The 15,844-nt window shown below is 49.6% G+C and overlaps 1 protein-coding gene across 6 annotated transcripts in view; it reads left to right on the top strand.

The window, feature by feature from the left end:
• Positions 1-15,776, top strand: part of UIMC1 (ubiquitin interaction motif containing 1) — a 39,662-nt gene extending 23,886 nt beyond the window's left edge. For 2 of the 6 annotated variants that reach the window (XM_036391738.2, XM_036391737.2), the window contains exons 7-13: positions 1,497-1,585; positions 2,497-2,573; positions 5,795-5,963; positions 11,332-11,410; positions 12,926-13,046; positions 14,784-14,847; positions 15,275-15,776. In XM_036391738.2, the coding sequence (XP_036247631.1) occupies positions 1,497-1,585; positions 2,497-2,573; positions 5,795-5,963; positions 11,332-11,410; positions 12,926-13,046; positions 14,784-14,847; positions 15,275-15,528 (853 nt within the window). In that variant the 3' untranslated portion in view covers positions 15,529-15,776. Of the gene's footprint in view, positions 1-1,496; positions 1,586-2,496; positions 2,574-5,794; positions 5,964-11,331; positions 11,419-12,925; positions 13,047-14,783; positions 14,848-15,274 lie in introns of those variants that run through there. The other 4 variants (XM_036391740.2, XM_054516458.1, XM_036391741.1 and 1 more) reach the window with 4 other exon arrangements.
• Positions 15,777-15,844: the final 68 nt, after the last annotated feature.

Below are 15,844 nucleotides of genomic sequence, written 5' to 3'. Positions count from 1 at the left end.
TGGCTGTGGAGCATATAGAAGGACAGGGACCTCTTTTTCTTTGGTGGAGCTGGTGGGGTTAGTCTGGGACACTCCCCAAGCTGCCCAGGAGCTCCTGGCTGCCTGCTTTGGGGTGGGATGCACCTGGATGTGTTGGCCCCTCCTCGAGCAGCTGGAACATCAGCAAGGCAAGAAATGGCTGCAGTCTTTGTGCACATTAAGTGTTGCCATCTGGCTCCTGGTAATTTGCCAGCGCAGGCCTCTCTTGGGTATGGCTCAGGCACCCCAACTGGCTGGCCTCAGCAGCACTTAATAGGAAAACATGGCTCTGACTGTCTGGAGGGAGTGGAGCAGTTCAGGAAGTGCCAGTCCTGTGAAGAAATTGCTTTGCTTTCTGTGGGCTGCTCTCCCCGCTTGTTCCACGCTTTGTACAGAGCATGGAAGATTGGGGTTTTAATAAATGATTATAGGCTTTGTTACCAGGAGATAGTTGGTGTAGCAAGAAATGTGGTTTGACTTCAAATTGATTAGCCCATTTTATAAATGTCATAGCAAGTTGTTTTGTGTGAGTTCTTTTGAAGAGAGCCCTGATGTTAGAGACAGAGTAAAACACGCTCAGCCTGGATTCATAACAAATGCTTTGAGATGCTTTATTTAGAGAGAAAAGCCACTTGTGATTTCCTATCAGAATTTTGTTATTTATCATAAATCAGCAGTGGCTGTTCTCTCTTCTCTAAGGCCTGTGGTTGAGCTTAATAAATCTTGTGTTTGTCAGTGCGGGGATTCATGTTTTTAAAGTGTGTTCTTGCATACTTGATCAGACTAATCAGAGAGCCACGCAAGGCGCAGAGTGTGTCAGCATGGGTGCCAGACTTACTCAGCAATGCCTGTCTGTGTCAGAAAGACACTGTGCAGTGAGGTGGGAGAAAAAAAAAAAGGATTGTGCAGTGAGGTGGGAGGAAAAAAATAAAAAGGAGGAATCCGAAGGTCAAAATGAGAGGAGCAGTGCTGGGTGCTGCTCCGAGGAACCGCCACACTAATGCTGTAAGGACTTTGCAGCAGGAAAATGCCTTGTGTCACATCCATGCTGCTTCTGGCAGCACAGGGATCAGGGAGAAAATGAGCAGTGTGAGGAGGGAGAAGATAATGTGGGATAAAGCAGGTCTGTCTTTCCTCTGTGAGGATTTCCTTCCCCAGCCAGAAAGAGGCACAGTGCTGGTACCTGCACAACTCCCACAGAGAGTCCCACAATTGTGAGCAGGTATTTTTGCTCCCTTGACAAGAGATAATGACTCTTTCTGCCTTTCTAGTAGAAAAAAAATGTTCCCTCTGGGGCTTTTGCTTAGGATGGCATTTTAGACCCATATTTTGCTGCTCTCCTGGTCATTTCTGGCTGTCAGATATTGACCACTTGGAAATTATGGCATCATCTGCTGTTCTGAACTGTGTGAGAATGGCAGGTGTGGCCCTCACTCCTACTGGGTTGGAGATTCATGTTATATTTATGTTTTGAACAGCATCTCCACAATGACCCCACTTGGCAGTAAAAGGAACCCAGATACTGCCACAGAAAACTCTGCTGAAGAAGAGATCTCTGTTTGCCCAGGTAAGAGGCACTTGAGACTGTTATGAATTTTGTACCAAAAGTTACACGCTTAGGAAATTCAGAGAAAAGAGAATTTTCAAGTTATTTCAACAAAATGAAATTTCTTTCCCCTCTCCATTTTTCAAGGCTAAAATTATTCAGGTAATTTAGTTTGAGCTCCTAGTTTTGGACCCATTTCCTCTAAGGTAGTTCTGTGACAGGGATTGCTGGAGACTTGCTGAAGAGACACCTGGATGTGCATTGGATATGGAGGGATCTCTCAAAATAAAATGTCTCTGCAATGCAATCAAATTTTCAGATTTTTCAGTGTGAAAATAATGTGCAAAGCGTGAGAGCTGAAATAATTTTTGTCTTACATTAATTAAACATGTTTGGAACTAAGGAGTTTTTCTTCCTTGGTCTCTCCTACCATGTTTGAGATTTTCTGGTCCAGGGTTTTAAGGGAGGAAAATAATGAAGAGGCTGCTCCTGTTCATGAGCAGCTGTAGCAGGATAGGTCATGGTGGTGCTTGGAGGCATATTTTGTTGCTAACAAAGATGTGGAGGTCTAAAGAAGGTGTGACTGTGAGACAGAGCATGGAATGGGAGCTCTGCTTGTCTTGATGTGAAAGCAGCTCTATTCTTGCTTTGTCTCCGTCGCAGCCAGTGTCCCACACACTTTCCCTGTGTCTAATCTCACTCCCCATGAAGCTGCACAGCTGCAGTGCCTTTATCCTCACACCACCATGCTGTGACTTTAACCCCTCATCTGGCTGTGTTGTTGCACTTTGTCTGATAACATTTGTGGCAAGTCTAAAGAATGTCTTGAAACTGTGAAAACTCTTAAAAAGCGTTAAGGACTAAGCTACATCAACAAGTGAAGAGATAGTTGGGGGCTGCAGACCTTTGCTCATGGAGGTGTTTTTCTGCAGAGACACAGCCAAGCCCACTGGAAGCTATTGAGGAGAGAGAAGAGCTCTGTTCAGACAGCAGAGGTGCGCCTATGCAGGTAAAAGAGCTTGAAATTGAAGGGTCCTGTTTCCAATCCTACCTTTCAGACCTTGGTTCAGCTGAGCTGTGCTGGCATTTCCCTTTGGGTAGCTGGAAGCTTGGACTTCTATTTGGATCCTCACACACAGTTCCCTCTTTGCTTTTCTCTACTGCTTCATATCTCCAGTCCCTTTTGGCTGGGGACTGCCTGCAGCTGCTTCTGAAGCCTTTCAGTCCTGTAGCTGGAGAGCTGTTATCAATTCCAGCCCGTTCTTTTATATCCCAGTGCTGCTGAGCTGGAGGATGCCATCAGTGTGGGTGGCAGTGCTCTTGCTTGCCCATGCTCAGGGGCACAAGCTGTGATGCTCAGCAATGTAGAGGGACCCCAGGAGCTCTGAGGAGAGTCCAAGTAAACCTCAGTCACTTGTGCTGTCATCTGCTTTTCTCTGTTACAGTGCTCTGAACTCCAGTTTGCTCTCCACAGACTATATCCAAGAGGCTAAGAGGAGAGCTTAACCCAGAGATCAGACTGGTATAAAGATGTGCTTGAAGTGTTGAGGGCTGGTGGGGGTTTTCAGGCCAAGCAGAGTGTCCTGAGTCTGGCAATCTTGAGTTTTGTGCAGTAATAGTTAATAGCAAGTCAGTGGCAGGGCTATCCTCTTACCTCTTGCTGCAGATGTTGCTGTGTGCAGCCCCTTTCCCTGTGTTGTCACACCTGCACAGCAATTGCTTTGCAGCTGTCACTGTACCAACATCTGACTTCAGTTCCTGCTTCTGATAAAACTCCCTTTGTCTATTAATTTAGAGAGCAATATCAAAGGGGTTGCCAAGTACTCCTCTGGTGCAGGGTACATGAATACAGAATCATACAGCTCTTGACAAGAGGATTCATTTGTGGAAAGCTCATTCTGGGAGTTTGCAGCTTGTACAGCACGTCTGCAGTTCCAATGTCTCATTCTCACAGGCCTCTTAATAAACCATCTTCTGCTCTCGTGTGCCTTTCATTCTGCAGGTATCTCCAAGCACTGCTCAGCCAATTAGGGACTGCAGCAAGGAGAGAGGCAGTCCTGAGCTGGCCACCAAAGCACATTTGTGACCCATTTGGCTGTGGCCAGGGCACTGTCCTGTCCCCTTGTGCATTGCAGAGGATGCCCTGTGTCTCACACATCTGCCTGGGTGACACCAGGTGGTGGGGAGCTGGTTCCTAGGGATTGTTTGACATCATTATGGTTGGCAGCAGGTCCCAGACCAGAGCCTGCAGCCCTCCAGGAAAACAGCAGAAACAGCTACCATGGCATCAGTGGTTTGCAGGAGCCAAGCAGAGAGCACTGGGACTGACTTCTTCCTAGCAGATGCTGAGCCAGGACACAGGAGTCTTGTTGAGCTCAGCCTCTAGCATTGCTCTTGGCTGGCTCTTGGCTGCAAGTACTATGTCTTGTAGGCAATTTCCTCTGCTAAAAAGCAGAGGCAACTGTCTCTGGCTCTGACAGGGGTGATTGGTTCTGCAGTTGAGGTTTTCCAGACTGTTACAGCAAGGTTTTGTACAAGCAGTCTTTTGTTACAGAATGTTGCATTTCCATTTAAAATTAGTAATTTACCGCTGAATGTAGGCGGGCAGGGTGTGCAGAATTGGTGATCTCCTAAGATTGCTTTAAAAAAGGCAGCTAGAAGGAGCAGTGCCTGCTGCTTTTCCCATCATATTTTTTATGTGTGTTGTCTGTGTAGCACAGGTTTGATCTGATCATTCATATTTGACACATCTTGTGTTTTATGGCTCTTGAGTGTGATGCCCCACAGTGAGGACTTCACAAGATGTAATGACACTGAGATGTGAGAGAGGGGTACGAGTGTTAATGCTGTTAAGTGATGTACTTCAGCAGCCTGTGTTTGGCTGGAGGAACTCTTGTGGCAACTCCTCTGCAGAAATTTAGGGCAGAGAGCCTCCCTGGGAATGAGGGATGTTCCTGGGGCTTGCCGTTGTAGCCTTTCAGCTGGTGTTGGGGAGAAATGCGTTTTGAGAGTCCGAATGTCAGTTTGAGTCCCAGTCCTGCAATTTTTGTCATAGCTCCTCTGAGTCAACAAAGCACCTCCTTCCCTTTAGGACATAAAAATCAGGATCAGATCCTCATTTGGGAAAGGAAGTAATAAACCGAGTAATACAGCAAAGCGCTCCAGTGGCACGGAGCATCTTGGCTGACCCCAATTACTGCTTCCCTGAAATGATACTGTTGGAGGGAAGCAGACAGCAGTTTTGCTGCACACTGTCCACATGTCACTGCTTAGCTCTAAGGAGAGAAACCTCTCCCATATTATTTTTCTATAAGTTTCTCTACATGATTAATATTTAAATAGCTTTTCTTAATCATTGTGGGGAGGGGAAGGTTTTTTTCTTAAATGTGGTAAAATCTTACAGCAAGCCTGACTAGGCAGAGATGCAGTTCTGAGTGAGATGGCTGCAGTCTGCTGCATTTGGGAATGTCAGAGGCGTAGGGAGCAGGCTGGCTCTCTGGGGGTTGGTAGTGGAGCACCTTTGCAGCTGTGTGACCAATGCAGAAAGAGAGTGTCCATAAGTGGTAGTGGCACCCTGAGAACGTACACGAGCTGTGACATTCTGCCCTGGCGAAAAGCCTCTGCTAGTAATTTTGTGTGACACAGGTTTTTAATGGTATTCCCTCTCTCCTTGATCGGTGTCCCCTCTCATGACTGCTCCAGTCACCTCCTCTATAAAGGAGGAGCTTCAAGTGATCTCTCCAGGGTTCCTAACACCACAGCAGCCTCCTTTCATCCTGGGGGAGCTCTGTTCCCAGACAATGCTGCCTGTGTAGCATGGATCATGTCCAGAAACTGATGAGCACAAGTCAGGTGTTGAACTCTTGCTTTGCCCCATGAATTTTCCATCAGTTTCGCTTCTGAGATTTCCTGATTAATGGAAGCTTTGCCGTTTTTCCACTTTAGTGCAGGTGATGTTTGCCTTAAACGGTGTGCATGACTGTGCAGGGAGTTTCACCATGATTCAGAAGGACATGTTGCCTTTGCAAGAAAAATTAGTTATTAGTGCAGTGTAGTTCATTTAGCCAGTGGTGTTATTTCTGAGCACTATGTGATGAAGGAAGAGTAAAACTTATAAAGAAAATCTGAGTCTGTGTGAAGGTGAGTAGCTACCAGACAGCATGGAGCTCTGCACCTAAGCAAAGTAAAAGAAACAGTGCTGTCTGGCTAATTTTTCTTCTTCTTCCTTAGGTTGGTGGGGATGAAGATGCTGGCAGGACTGTGTCTGAGTGCAGTCCTGCAGCTGCTGCCCGTGTGTCATGCCCTCTGTGTGACCACAGCTTCCCAGCTGAGGAGATCGAGGTGCACGCCATGTACTGCGACGGCGCGGCGGGACCGCAGCCTGCCCAGGACACTCCAGGTCTGCCAAGTGCTGCTTCCGTCTGTTTGCTCCTCGTGCTCGCCCCCCTTCCCTGTTGTTACTTGGCAGGCAGGTGCTGCAGTCTTGTCTCTCTCAGGATATTTGGAGTATTGGGAGGTTTGTTCACTCTGCCTTGTTCTTGTTATTGGAAGCTCTGGTATTTCCAGCACCTCCTGCACAGAGATATCATTTCTGATTGACTTCACACAATAATTCACCACATTATCAGCTCCTGAACGTTACCCCAGGATCTAGTCCTGGATGCTTCAAGCAGTACTTGTAAGATTTGTCTATTGTGTGCTTTGTTGAGGACCTGCAGAGAATGTGGCAGTGGAAGAAAATGGAAGCTCGAGCCATGTGGGCAGTTGTCCTTCAGGGCTGTTGAGAGGGGAGAATGTTCTGTACTACTACAGGAATGGCCTGTGCTCTGCATGAAGTCTGACATTTGTATGTGCAAAAATGGCCTGTTTGGGTGGCAGAGACTGCAAAAAAGTTTCCCTCTTGTTTCACTAAAATTGCAAAATGATAACTATCAGTCTAGCGGTGTGGATTTTTCTCCTTCATGTGAAGAGAGAGGCATAGAAGCACAGTCAGAACGCCCATATTAATCCTCTTTTTATTCTTTTTCATATCAGTTTTCCATAGCCAACCTTTGTAGAGCTTAAGTGAACAAATACACTAGTTGGTTATCAACATATTCAGTAAGTTATGTTTTAGCTGCTGCTTGAAATGTAAAATCTGTGTTAGCACAATGTCAGGTAATATCAAAGTAGTAGCTTGTAATAAGATTAACTTTTCAGGCTGTGAATATATAATTTTCAGTTACATACTGGCTTGCTAAATGCAGCCTAAATCTATGATGTTTGAGCAAATCATAGCTAGTACAAGAACTGTAACTTCTGCATTCCTCTAGCAGGAGGAAGTTTCACCATGTAATCTTAATGCAGAGTTGATGTAGTTTTAAAATAAAAGGTTCCTGCCATGCTAAATCTTTTGGGATGTGACATGGGTCCTGTCAAGATAACAGGAGCCAGAGTAAAGGCTGATACAGGCTGGTGCTTAATTTTGGTGGAAGGTTCTCTCTCTGCAGGCACAGCCCAGCTACTGATGCAAAGCATTTGGCTCAGGCAAATCACAAATTATCACAGTTCCTCTCCCATCCTCGAGACTGATAAAGGTCCTATTTGTGTTACAAAATGGAGCAGAATTTCTAGTGTGCCTTTTAGCAGGAATGTCTTTGGCCTTGTGGTATTCTGGTCCCTGGTGTGGCTGGACTGTGAGTGTATCCATTGATCCTGGGGAATCCCGACTGTGATCAGGAAAAGGCTTTGAAGTCTTTGGCAGTGCAAGGGAATTTGTTCTTTTCTTTGGCGTTGGCTTTCAGCAGGACAGAGCTCAAGGCTGGCCTCTCCATTCTGCTTCCAGGCTGGTCTCCTTGGGGATGTTTGTAAGGGTAGTTATTTTGGAATTGCTACTCTGCTGTTCTGGCTTGTTCAGAACAATCCTCCTGTAAGGAAACCAGCCTGGAATAAAAGGAATTTTGCTCTGTAATAATGGCTGTAAGCAGAGCAATGGGTCTGGGACAAAATCACAGTAATTTGAGTTTTCTATTGCCAGTTATTCTAGTATTTTCCCTGTAGAGACCAGGCGCTATTAGCCATAACAGTCTAAGACACCTGTGTTCTTCGCACCCAGACTCTTTGCAGTACCATGGGCTTCCCAGGCTCGGGCAGAATCCTGCCTGCCTGTGGGGCTCTGGCTGGTGGGGCACCTCAGGCCAGTTTCCAACAGCTGTTGGAAGGCAAATGCACCCAGAGGGCTCTCAGGTGCTGGCCAGTCTGTGGGATTTGGGTTGAATAGGCAGAGATGATGTTCAGCTCTGAGCAGAGGCCAGACAGTAGCCTGGCACAGCTGTGCAGGTACAAAAGGACTCTGTTTCCAGGGCTGTTACCTTGGCATCCACCACTAGCACAACATCCACAGGTAAAGCTAATGCATGGGGAGAAAAAAGATGTGAGAGAATTGTCTTCTGAAGCAAATGCCAGCTCCTGTGTGGGTCCAGAGGCTGTTCTCTACTGCTGCTGCACTGTGTGCTCTTGGCTGGCTGCTGACTTCCTCAGGAGCACAGCAACAGCCTTGTGTGAGAGGAAGTCAAAGCTCTGCCCTCTAAGCCATGCCCTGATCTGTTAAGAAAAAATGGCTTCAGTTTTCCTTTGGTGCACTGGATCAGGGGTTCTTAGTCTGTCTTCAGATTTATTAATTAGACTTACTCCTGATGTCTCTGGAATTGCAGTCCTGCAAACTATAGCTGTCAGTGGTTTTCATTTTAATACTACAAAAGGATGGGGTCTTGCTCATTTTACTTCTCTTCTTCCTTCTTATAATCATGCACCAAAGTCTCTCAGTCTTAGGTCTCAGGAGGCCAGCTCAGTCTGGCTGATATCTAAGGGCAGGTTTTCAAATGAGCAGCTGGGCAAGATGAGCTACAGTTGCTTCCCCTACGTACATGGTCAACCTGGCTGGATGCCCAGACCACCACGTACCTGGGCAGCATGAAAATCTTATCATGAATTTCCACTTTCCTGTGATCTGAGTAAATAAAAAGAAGAGCCTGATGTTGTGTTAGCCGCTGTACCAGGCTGGGGAGGGCTGAGTCCCTGGGTTTCCAGCTCAGTGACTGGTGTTAATTCCAAGTGAATGAATGGAGCTGTGGAATTTCTGTGCCAGCTCCCTCTTTCTTCATGCACTCAACTGAAGGGGCTCACTTGTGTGAGAGGGTTCTGCTGGAGTCACCACATCTGTCTCCCACTGCTGCTGCCAGTGCAGGGATTCACTGGTCTCAGTCTGGAAGGGAGTCTTGGCTGCAGCTGTGTACAGCAAATACTCCTGGGCTTTGTGACATACTCAATGTCTCTCACCCTCCATCTACATCCATCCAGCATTCTCAGTTCCCAAGCGAGCCCAGGAAAATGAGGATTTGGTATATCCCTTCCTCCCAAAGGCTCAAATGCAGTCTTGACACGGCTGTCAGTCTTCAGCAGCAGCACTGGTGCTGTTAAAAAGCTCTTCACATCAGTAGAAGTGGCACTGATACAGCAGAAAGAGTAATGAAATGGGTGCAGAGGAAAACTGTGTGGCTTCTGAGAAGGGACAAGATGCCATGAGCCAGACACTGATGGATCCTGCAGGGAAGTGGCACAGCTGGCAGTGAGCACAGGGAGCTGGTGGATCAGACTGCAGGTGGGCTGAGCAGGAAGGTGAGGAGCTCAGGGGCTCTGACCTTGCTGCTCCACATGCCAGCCAGACCTGGCAGCCCCTGGAGGCGCCCAGGCTGAGTGTGCTGATAGCAAGGCCATACTGGGCAGGGTTTGCTGCTCTTCCCCAAGGTGAATGCTGGAGCCAAACAGGCCAAGAATGACTTGTCAACCAGAATTATTGCCGAGCGAGAGAAAAGGTTGTTCTTGGGCCACAGAATATGCCTGACCCAGCAAAGAGCGTTGCATTTGGGAGAGTTACAAGGCTCCTGTCACACAAGCAGGTCAATACTGCTCTGTGGTGGGGATTTTGCCTGTGGCAAGTATTTTCCTGTGTTCTGAACCCTCTTCTTGGGGGCAGGGGTTGTTCCACCAGCTGGCCCTGTTCTCTCTCCTCTGCTGCTTCTTCTAGCATTGCAGCTGAGGGTCTCCTCCTGGGCAGCTGCAGAGCTAGTCCCAGACATCTCTAATGGGCACATTATGCCAGATGTGTTCACTGCTTTTGGAAGAAAATAGAAGTGATTAACACCTGAGCTGGTGCACAAGGCTCGTTAAAGAATATTAACGAGCACACGCTGATTTGGAGAGCAGTTCTCACCACGCTGTCAAACACAGTGTTGGTTGGCTTCTTGGGAGGCTGGATGGCCTGGGGGGTGGCCATTGTTACCAGTCATCCTAGTCAGGCTGCCACTTCAAATCTGGGCCAGGCTATATTGAAGAGAGGCGTTTGCTTTAGTTCCTGTGAGCGATGAGCTGTTGGTATCAGTCATCGCCTAGGAGACAATACCCACATCCCAGGAAGCCTTGAGCTTGTTTCTTCAGCGTGGTTGTCTCCCATCAGCCCCAACAGCTCTGAGCACTTCACAGTGCATTGCTGGTTGTAGCTGCAGATTGGTGATTGCTGCTGAAGGAAAGGCTTTGTTGCATTGTGGATAGATATTGGGGTTGCCCAACATTCTAGAAATGGGGTTTTGCTAAAACTCGGGAGAATTCTCTTTGTTCCGCACAGAATTTTGTGCTTCGCTTTCTTTATCACAGATGACGTGCTAACAATAACAGGTTTGTGTCTATACCTTGGAGTCAGATTTTGGTCCTCTTGAGTATGGGAAGCAACATCACCAAGCCGTAAAACAGCTCCCAGCATTGTCCCCTTAGCCAGCATGCCTGAGAGCGCTCACTGTGACATCTGTTTTGGAGCTGGAGTCTTGAACGTCCCTGGTGAAGCAAGCTAAGCTATCTGAAATGTTCCCTGAGGATCTTTGCTGGTGGTATGTCAACAGGAATACGCTGAGAGGAATTCAACTGAAAGGGACAACACTCCAACGTGCTCCCTGCAGATGCCTGCAGAGCCAGTTGGGAAAGGCTGCTGGGGCTTGCTGGGGGAACAGAAATGGTTGGGCCCGTCACCAGCTGCTCAGCTGGGATCTCACTGGTTACCCATGTGTTGGAGCTTCTGGAGAGCAGCACTGCTCCTGCTGGAGATCTTCATCCAGGGGACTGCCAGGGCTGTCTGTGCACAGCACCACCATGGTTCACATGGGCAGTGGGAAAGTGATGAGTGTGGGCTAATTGTTGTCACTTCCCTTTCCAGTGTGAGCTGTGTCCCTTCCCAGCCAGGCTCTCTATCAAAGGTCTGGTGCCTCTGCAGAGCCCTTGCCTCAGCTCTGCATTCCCCTGGGCCCACAGCTGGCACTGTCCCATCCTGCAGCAGGCACGGGAGCCTGGCTTGGCAGGGAGCTGGGCTGTGCTGCCAGAGCAGCTGGGTAACGCTGCTCTCAGGCTATCACACTGCTGTCATCAGCTCTGAAATTCCTGTAAACTACAGACTGTCAATCCAGCTGTTTCTGGCAAATTAGGTATGAAGTGGTCAGCAGGCTCCCCAGTCTGGGAAAGGTAAATTTTTCAGTAACCCCCCAGGAAAAAAGGACACTTGTCCAGCAACCTCTTCTGCAGGAAAGAAAACCCTGCTTGTCCCAGTCCACTGCTTCTTCACCTCTAACATCACTTCTGCTGCAGCTTTGAGTGGAAGTGATGGAAACTTGGTGCATTTGAGCATGATGTAGGGATGGTTTGGTAGTAACCCTTTTTGTTAACCCTTTCTGTTTTTCCTCCAGTGCTCACCCGGCGTCAGAGAGAGGCAAGAAATAAAGCTGCCAGTGGTAAAAGCAGCCCACCATCCTCAGACATTGACAAGTAAGTAGGTATGCCTGCTCCTCCAAGATTATTTCAGTGCTTCTGTACTAGCTTGACTATGGATGTCTTTATTCCTGTACATATGCTGGTCGTTGGCCTTATAACAGTGTTTCCCTAAGAAATTGCTTTTCCTCAGTGCCTCTTGTTGCAGTACTGGCTATATTTAAACTGAAGGAAGAGGAATTTGCTGTTCTCAGATTGTTTATTTTTGCACTGATTTCCTTTCAGCCCAATCCATGACGGGTCAGGGGCACATGGCTGCTGGGGGGGAGCTGTAGCTAAAATGGTGCTAACTCAGCCAGTTTCTGATGGGAGGTTTTGGCTTGGTAACCCCACGAAAAGAAGAGGCCAGGACATGGAGGCTGTCAACATGGCACCTGTAGTGATATTCTTAATTAAATTAGACTTTCAGAATAGCAGTGGCTTTGTTTAATCTCTCTCCATGCAGCCCCTCCTCCTGCCACCCACACAAAGCATCATAAGAGAGGATCTGACAGTAAAATCCCTGCTATGGAAGCAATTTTGCTGTTACAAACAGTGGATGGCAACATCACTAATGGAATTAGGCTAATTATAGAGAGGACAGCTTCTGTTTAGACACATTATCTGGGTAATCAGCACTGACTGGAAAGAAAATACGGGAAAAAGTGCTGCAGAGTTTTGCTCGATGGGGGCTCTCCATATGCATTTTAGAGCCTGGGGTGTTTCACTCAGAGAGTACCACTATCAAACTGAACACAATGTTGCTGGGGCTGGTCCCTGGGGGCTTTGTCTCTTCTTGGAGATAGTCCATTCCTGAATGCAGCTTCCCTCCTGAGCAGCCAGTGTCCTCTTCTGCAGGGTTCAGTCCCTGCTGAGAGCTGGTGTGGAAGCGAGTGTAGCTGTGTAAATCTGTGCCTGACCTTCATCTCCTTTCACCCAGAATAATCTTCTTCCCAAGAACACTCAGTTGTCCTGTGTGAGCCTGAGCATCTTCCACCCAAACGAGGGGGTTTGAGAAACAAGCTGAGCCAACCCCCCAGCAGGAGCATGTGCTCTGCAATTCCTCTCCCTGCATGGCATGATGTAAAATGGAGACAGTGCAGAGAAAGGCTTGATTTACTAGTCAGACAAGTTCATCCAGCCCTGGTAAAATGTCTCTCTGATTTAACACACTTGGTTTGCTTTTCAGGCAGAATTTAACTCCCCTTTGCAAAGCCCTTACACTTCATTTCTGTAGATTTTGACAGGGTGCTTTATGTCTGGGGAAAAATCAGTGGTGTTTGAGATAGTTAGATGAGCAGATTTGATTACTGTCCCGCTGCTGCAGCAGCAGGATACAGAGGAGCAGGCAGGGAGAACTGATAATCACTCAGTCTTTGAGATTGGTGCTGGTCTGACCCCACTGGGTGAGACTGGATTTGGTGACACATCTTCTCCACAGCATGGCCTGGAGGAGAGGAGTCACTGCTGGTGTCTGGGAGCCCGGTGCAGGGTGAATCCTAATGCAGTGCTCTGTCCTTTGCTGCCTGGCAGGTGTGAGAAGTGCTACCTCTGTAAGTCACTGGTGCCACTGCTGCAGTATCAGAGGCACGTGGACAGCTGCCTTCAGGCTGCTAGGCAAGCTCAGGGAACCAGGAGGCTGCGAAGAGCCAAGGTGAGGGGCCACCCTGCACACCATCCCCTTTGCTTTGTGCTGGGTCTGGGGCTGGGCTGGCAGCAGGAGCTGGTTTCCTGGCTGGCAGGGATGAGCTGACCTGGTGTAGGATTGCCTGTCCCTGTGGGCTGCTGTGGACAGAGAACTCATTGCCCTCCTTCCCACGACGGTCTGTGGGAGCACGGAGCTGTCCCAGGGGTGAGCTAATCCAGCAGAGCTGCCAGCAGCCTCTCCAGTGGGCAGGCAGCCAGGGTTGTCCTGCTGCCAGCCAGCACAGCCTCAGTCCTGCAGCCTTCCTCTGCTGAATGTCGATGGAGGGGAGGCCAGCATCAGCATGACAAACCTCTCTGGATATCCACAGGCCCATTCCCACGGGGAAGGCTTTAGAGCCAGAGCAGGGGAAGTTGCTCAGTGCTGGGAGCGAGCAGCGGCGTCCCAGGAGAGTTGTGGGGGAGTGAGTGTGCTGGAGGTGTGCTGGGTGTGGGGAATGTGCCTTGCTAGAGGAGGTGGGAGGCAGGAGTGTGGGTGGCAGCTGGCTCACAGTCACTCACCAGGTGTTAGCCCCCACTGTGCTTTTTCCTGCTCGTGGCAGTCCCAGGGGAGCACAGAGGGTCCTTCCAGGCCTTCCTGCTGGCTCCTGCAGGCAAAAGCCTCGTGCTGCAGCTTTGCCTGTGCTCAGAAATGTGATTCACGGCATGAAGATGCAACATGATGTCTTAGTTTTGTATAATCCCTTAAATCCATCACAGACCTCAGCCCTTTGGGGATTCAGATGCAAATGATGAGATTTCTGGTTGATGATTTTGGCTGGGATACAGCCAAGCACTGTGTGGTTCAGAGTACTGCAGGGCATGGCTGCTCCTGCATGTGACCAGCTCTGTGGGGGCTCTTTGGGCCCTGTGCCCCACAGCTGGCTGGTGTGTGGGTCCTGCAAGCAGGCACAGGTGTTTCATAGGGGAAAGATGCTGAAGCCAGGGGGCTCTTTGGGAAGGCTCAGCAAGGCTCTCTTACCTCTGGTCCTGTCTTTTACTGGAGTGGCAGCTCACTGGGGAAGTCTGGGCATTGGCTGGGCCATTGCAAAGCTTCCTAATGGCACAATTGGGCTTGCAGTTTCCTGCAATGGCCCATTTTGGGGTGATTTGCAGCACCAATGCCACAGCCAGGATGCCAGTACCTTCCAGAGCACTTCTGGGGGCAGAGAGCAGCCAGGAGAGGGGACTTTGCTGGGCCAGTGAGGCTCAAAGCAGCCAGGCCAAGTGGTCTTCCCCTAGCATGTGTGACCAGCATGGCTGCATCTTCCCAGGGGCAGAGACAGGGCACAAGTGTGTTCCCTGTCTGGCTGTGCCCTGAAGGAAGGCCCTTCCCTCCAGCACCAAGCACCAAATACCCTTGGACAGAGTGGGACAAGTCTGCCCTTGGACATGCAGTGCTGGGGGATGTGTTCCAGTGGTGTCAGAGCCCCTGATGCCCCCTTTTATCACAGCCCTGTGCTTGCTGGCTGGGCTTGGGAGTGGCATCCTGTACCCTGGCCTCCCTCTTTACCAGGTTCTGCTTGATTAGCTGCTCTCTGCTGCCTCTGCTTGAGCACTAGTTGGGCTGGGCACAGAGCAGTGCCCTTCCCACGGGTGGCAGCAGTCCCTCTTGTGCCCAGCCTGACCCTGAGGGCTGGGGGAACCATCCTGGCTAAGAGGGTCCCTCATGTCAGTGCTGTGATGGTTGTTCTCCTCTCCTTGGCAGGACACTGGAAGGCAGGAGAGAGGACTCCTCAGGATGCTGGAGCTCTCGGAGAGCAAATCCGAAGGTGGATAACTTTCTATTCCAGCCTGGCTGGGTTGGGGCTGCTTTTCCCAGCTCTCACCTTTTGGTCCTGGCTTGGCCTGGGCTGTTCTGGAGAGTTCTTTGGAAGGGTTCTTTGGAAGGGTCTGTTCTTTCTGAGCAGAGCAGGGAGCTGTGGGCTCAGCTGGCTGTCAGCATTCCCCAGCTGGCTGCACACATTCCTGCCAGTGCCCACTGGACCCACACCAGAGCCCTTGCAGGAGTGGGGGTGTACTCTGAACCATTGTCCCAAGACACATCCAGCTTCCTGGGGGATGTGGGAGGCTTCTGCTACATGTCTGCACACCAGTGCTTCCCTTCATGGATCCAAGGATAGGAGGAGAAGAGGGGGGAGAGGTGCTCTTGGCAGCACCCGTGGCTCACAGGAGGGCTGATGTGTGCTTTTGTTGCAGGTGCTGACACGGGGACTCCCCTCACTGGATTAGGAGACCAGCAGTCCTCTCCCACACTCTCAGCCGCTGATGGGGAGCCGTCAGCAGACAGCCCCATCTCCCTTCAGCACCTTCCTTTCCATGGCTCCCCTGTGAAACCTGGTATCTCCTTGGAAGCCATGGATGGTGTGGTGGACTCGGAGCCGTGCACGGCTCTCCATGCAGGCAGCCAGCAACGGCCCAGAGGCCGCCGCCGGAGAAGGCACAAGTTCTGAGGCTTCAATGCTGCAGGGACCCCCGGCCGCTCCCTGTGCCCCAGCGAGGGTCTTCTTGGCACTGTACCCCTGCTTCACCTGCAGCCTTTGTCTCCTGTGCCCCTTTTATATGTTTTATACAACCTGTGCTGAGAGCGCTGGGTGGAGAAGTGACTGTGTGTTTTATAGGTGCCTGTGCAGCTTTGCTCTCTCTTACAGAAATGGAAATATATTTATGTATGTTTTTATGAAACTGCAGCACCACGGCAGAGCTGTGCTGGCTTTCTCTGGGGAATGGGAGGGCACTGGAGGGAGGAGAGAAGAAGCAGCAGACGGT

The sequence above is a fragment of the Molothrus ater genome, chromosome 15 (genome assembly GCF_012460135.2).
Source record: "Molothrus ater isolate BHLD 08-10-18 breed brown headed cowbird chromosome 15, BPBGC_Mater_1.1, whole genome shotgun sequence".
In the NCBI taxonomy this organism is placed as follows: Eukaryota; Metazoa; Chordata; class Aves; order Passeriformes; family Icteridae; genus Molothrus; species Molothrus ater.
This window is presented reverse-complemented; position numbering and strand designations above follow the sequence as displayed.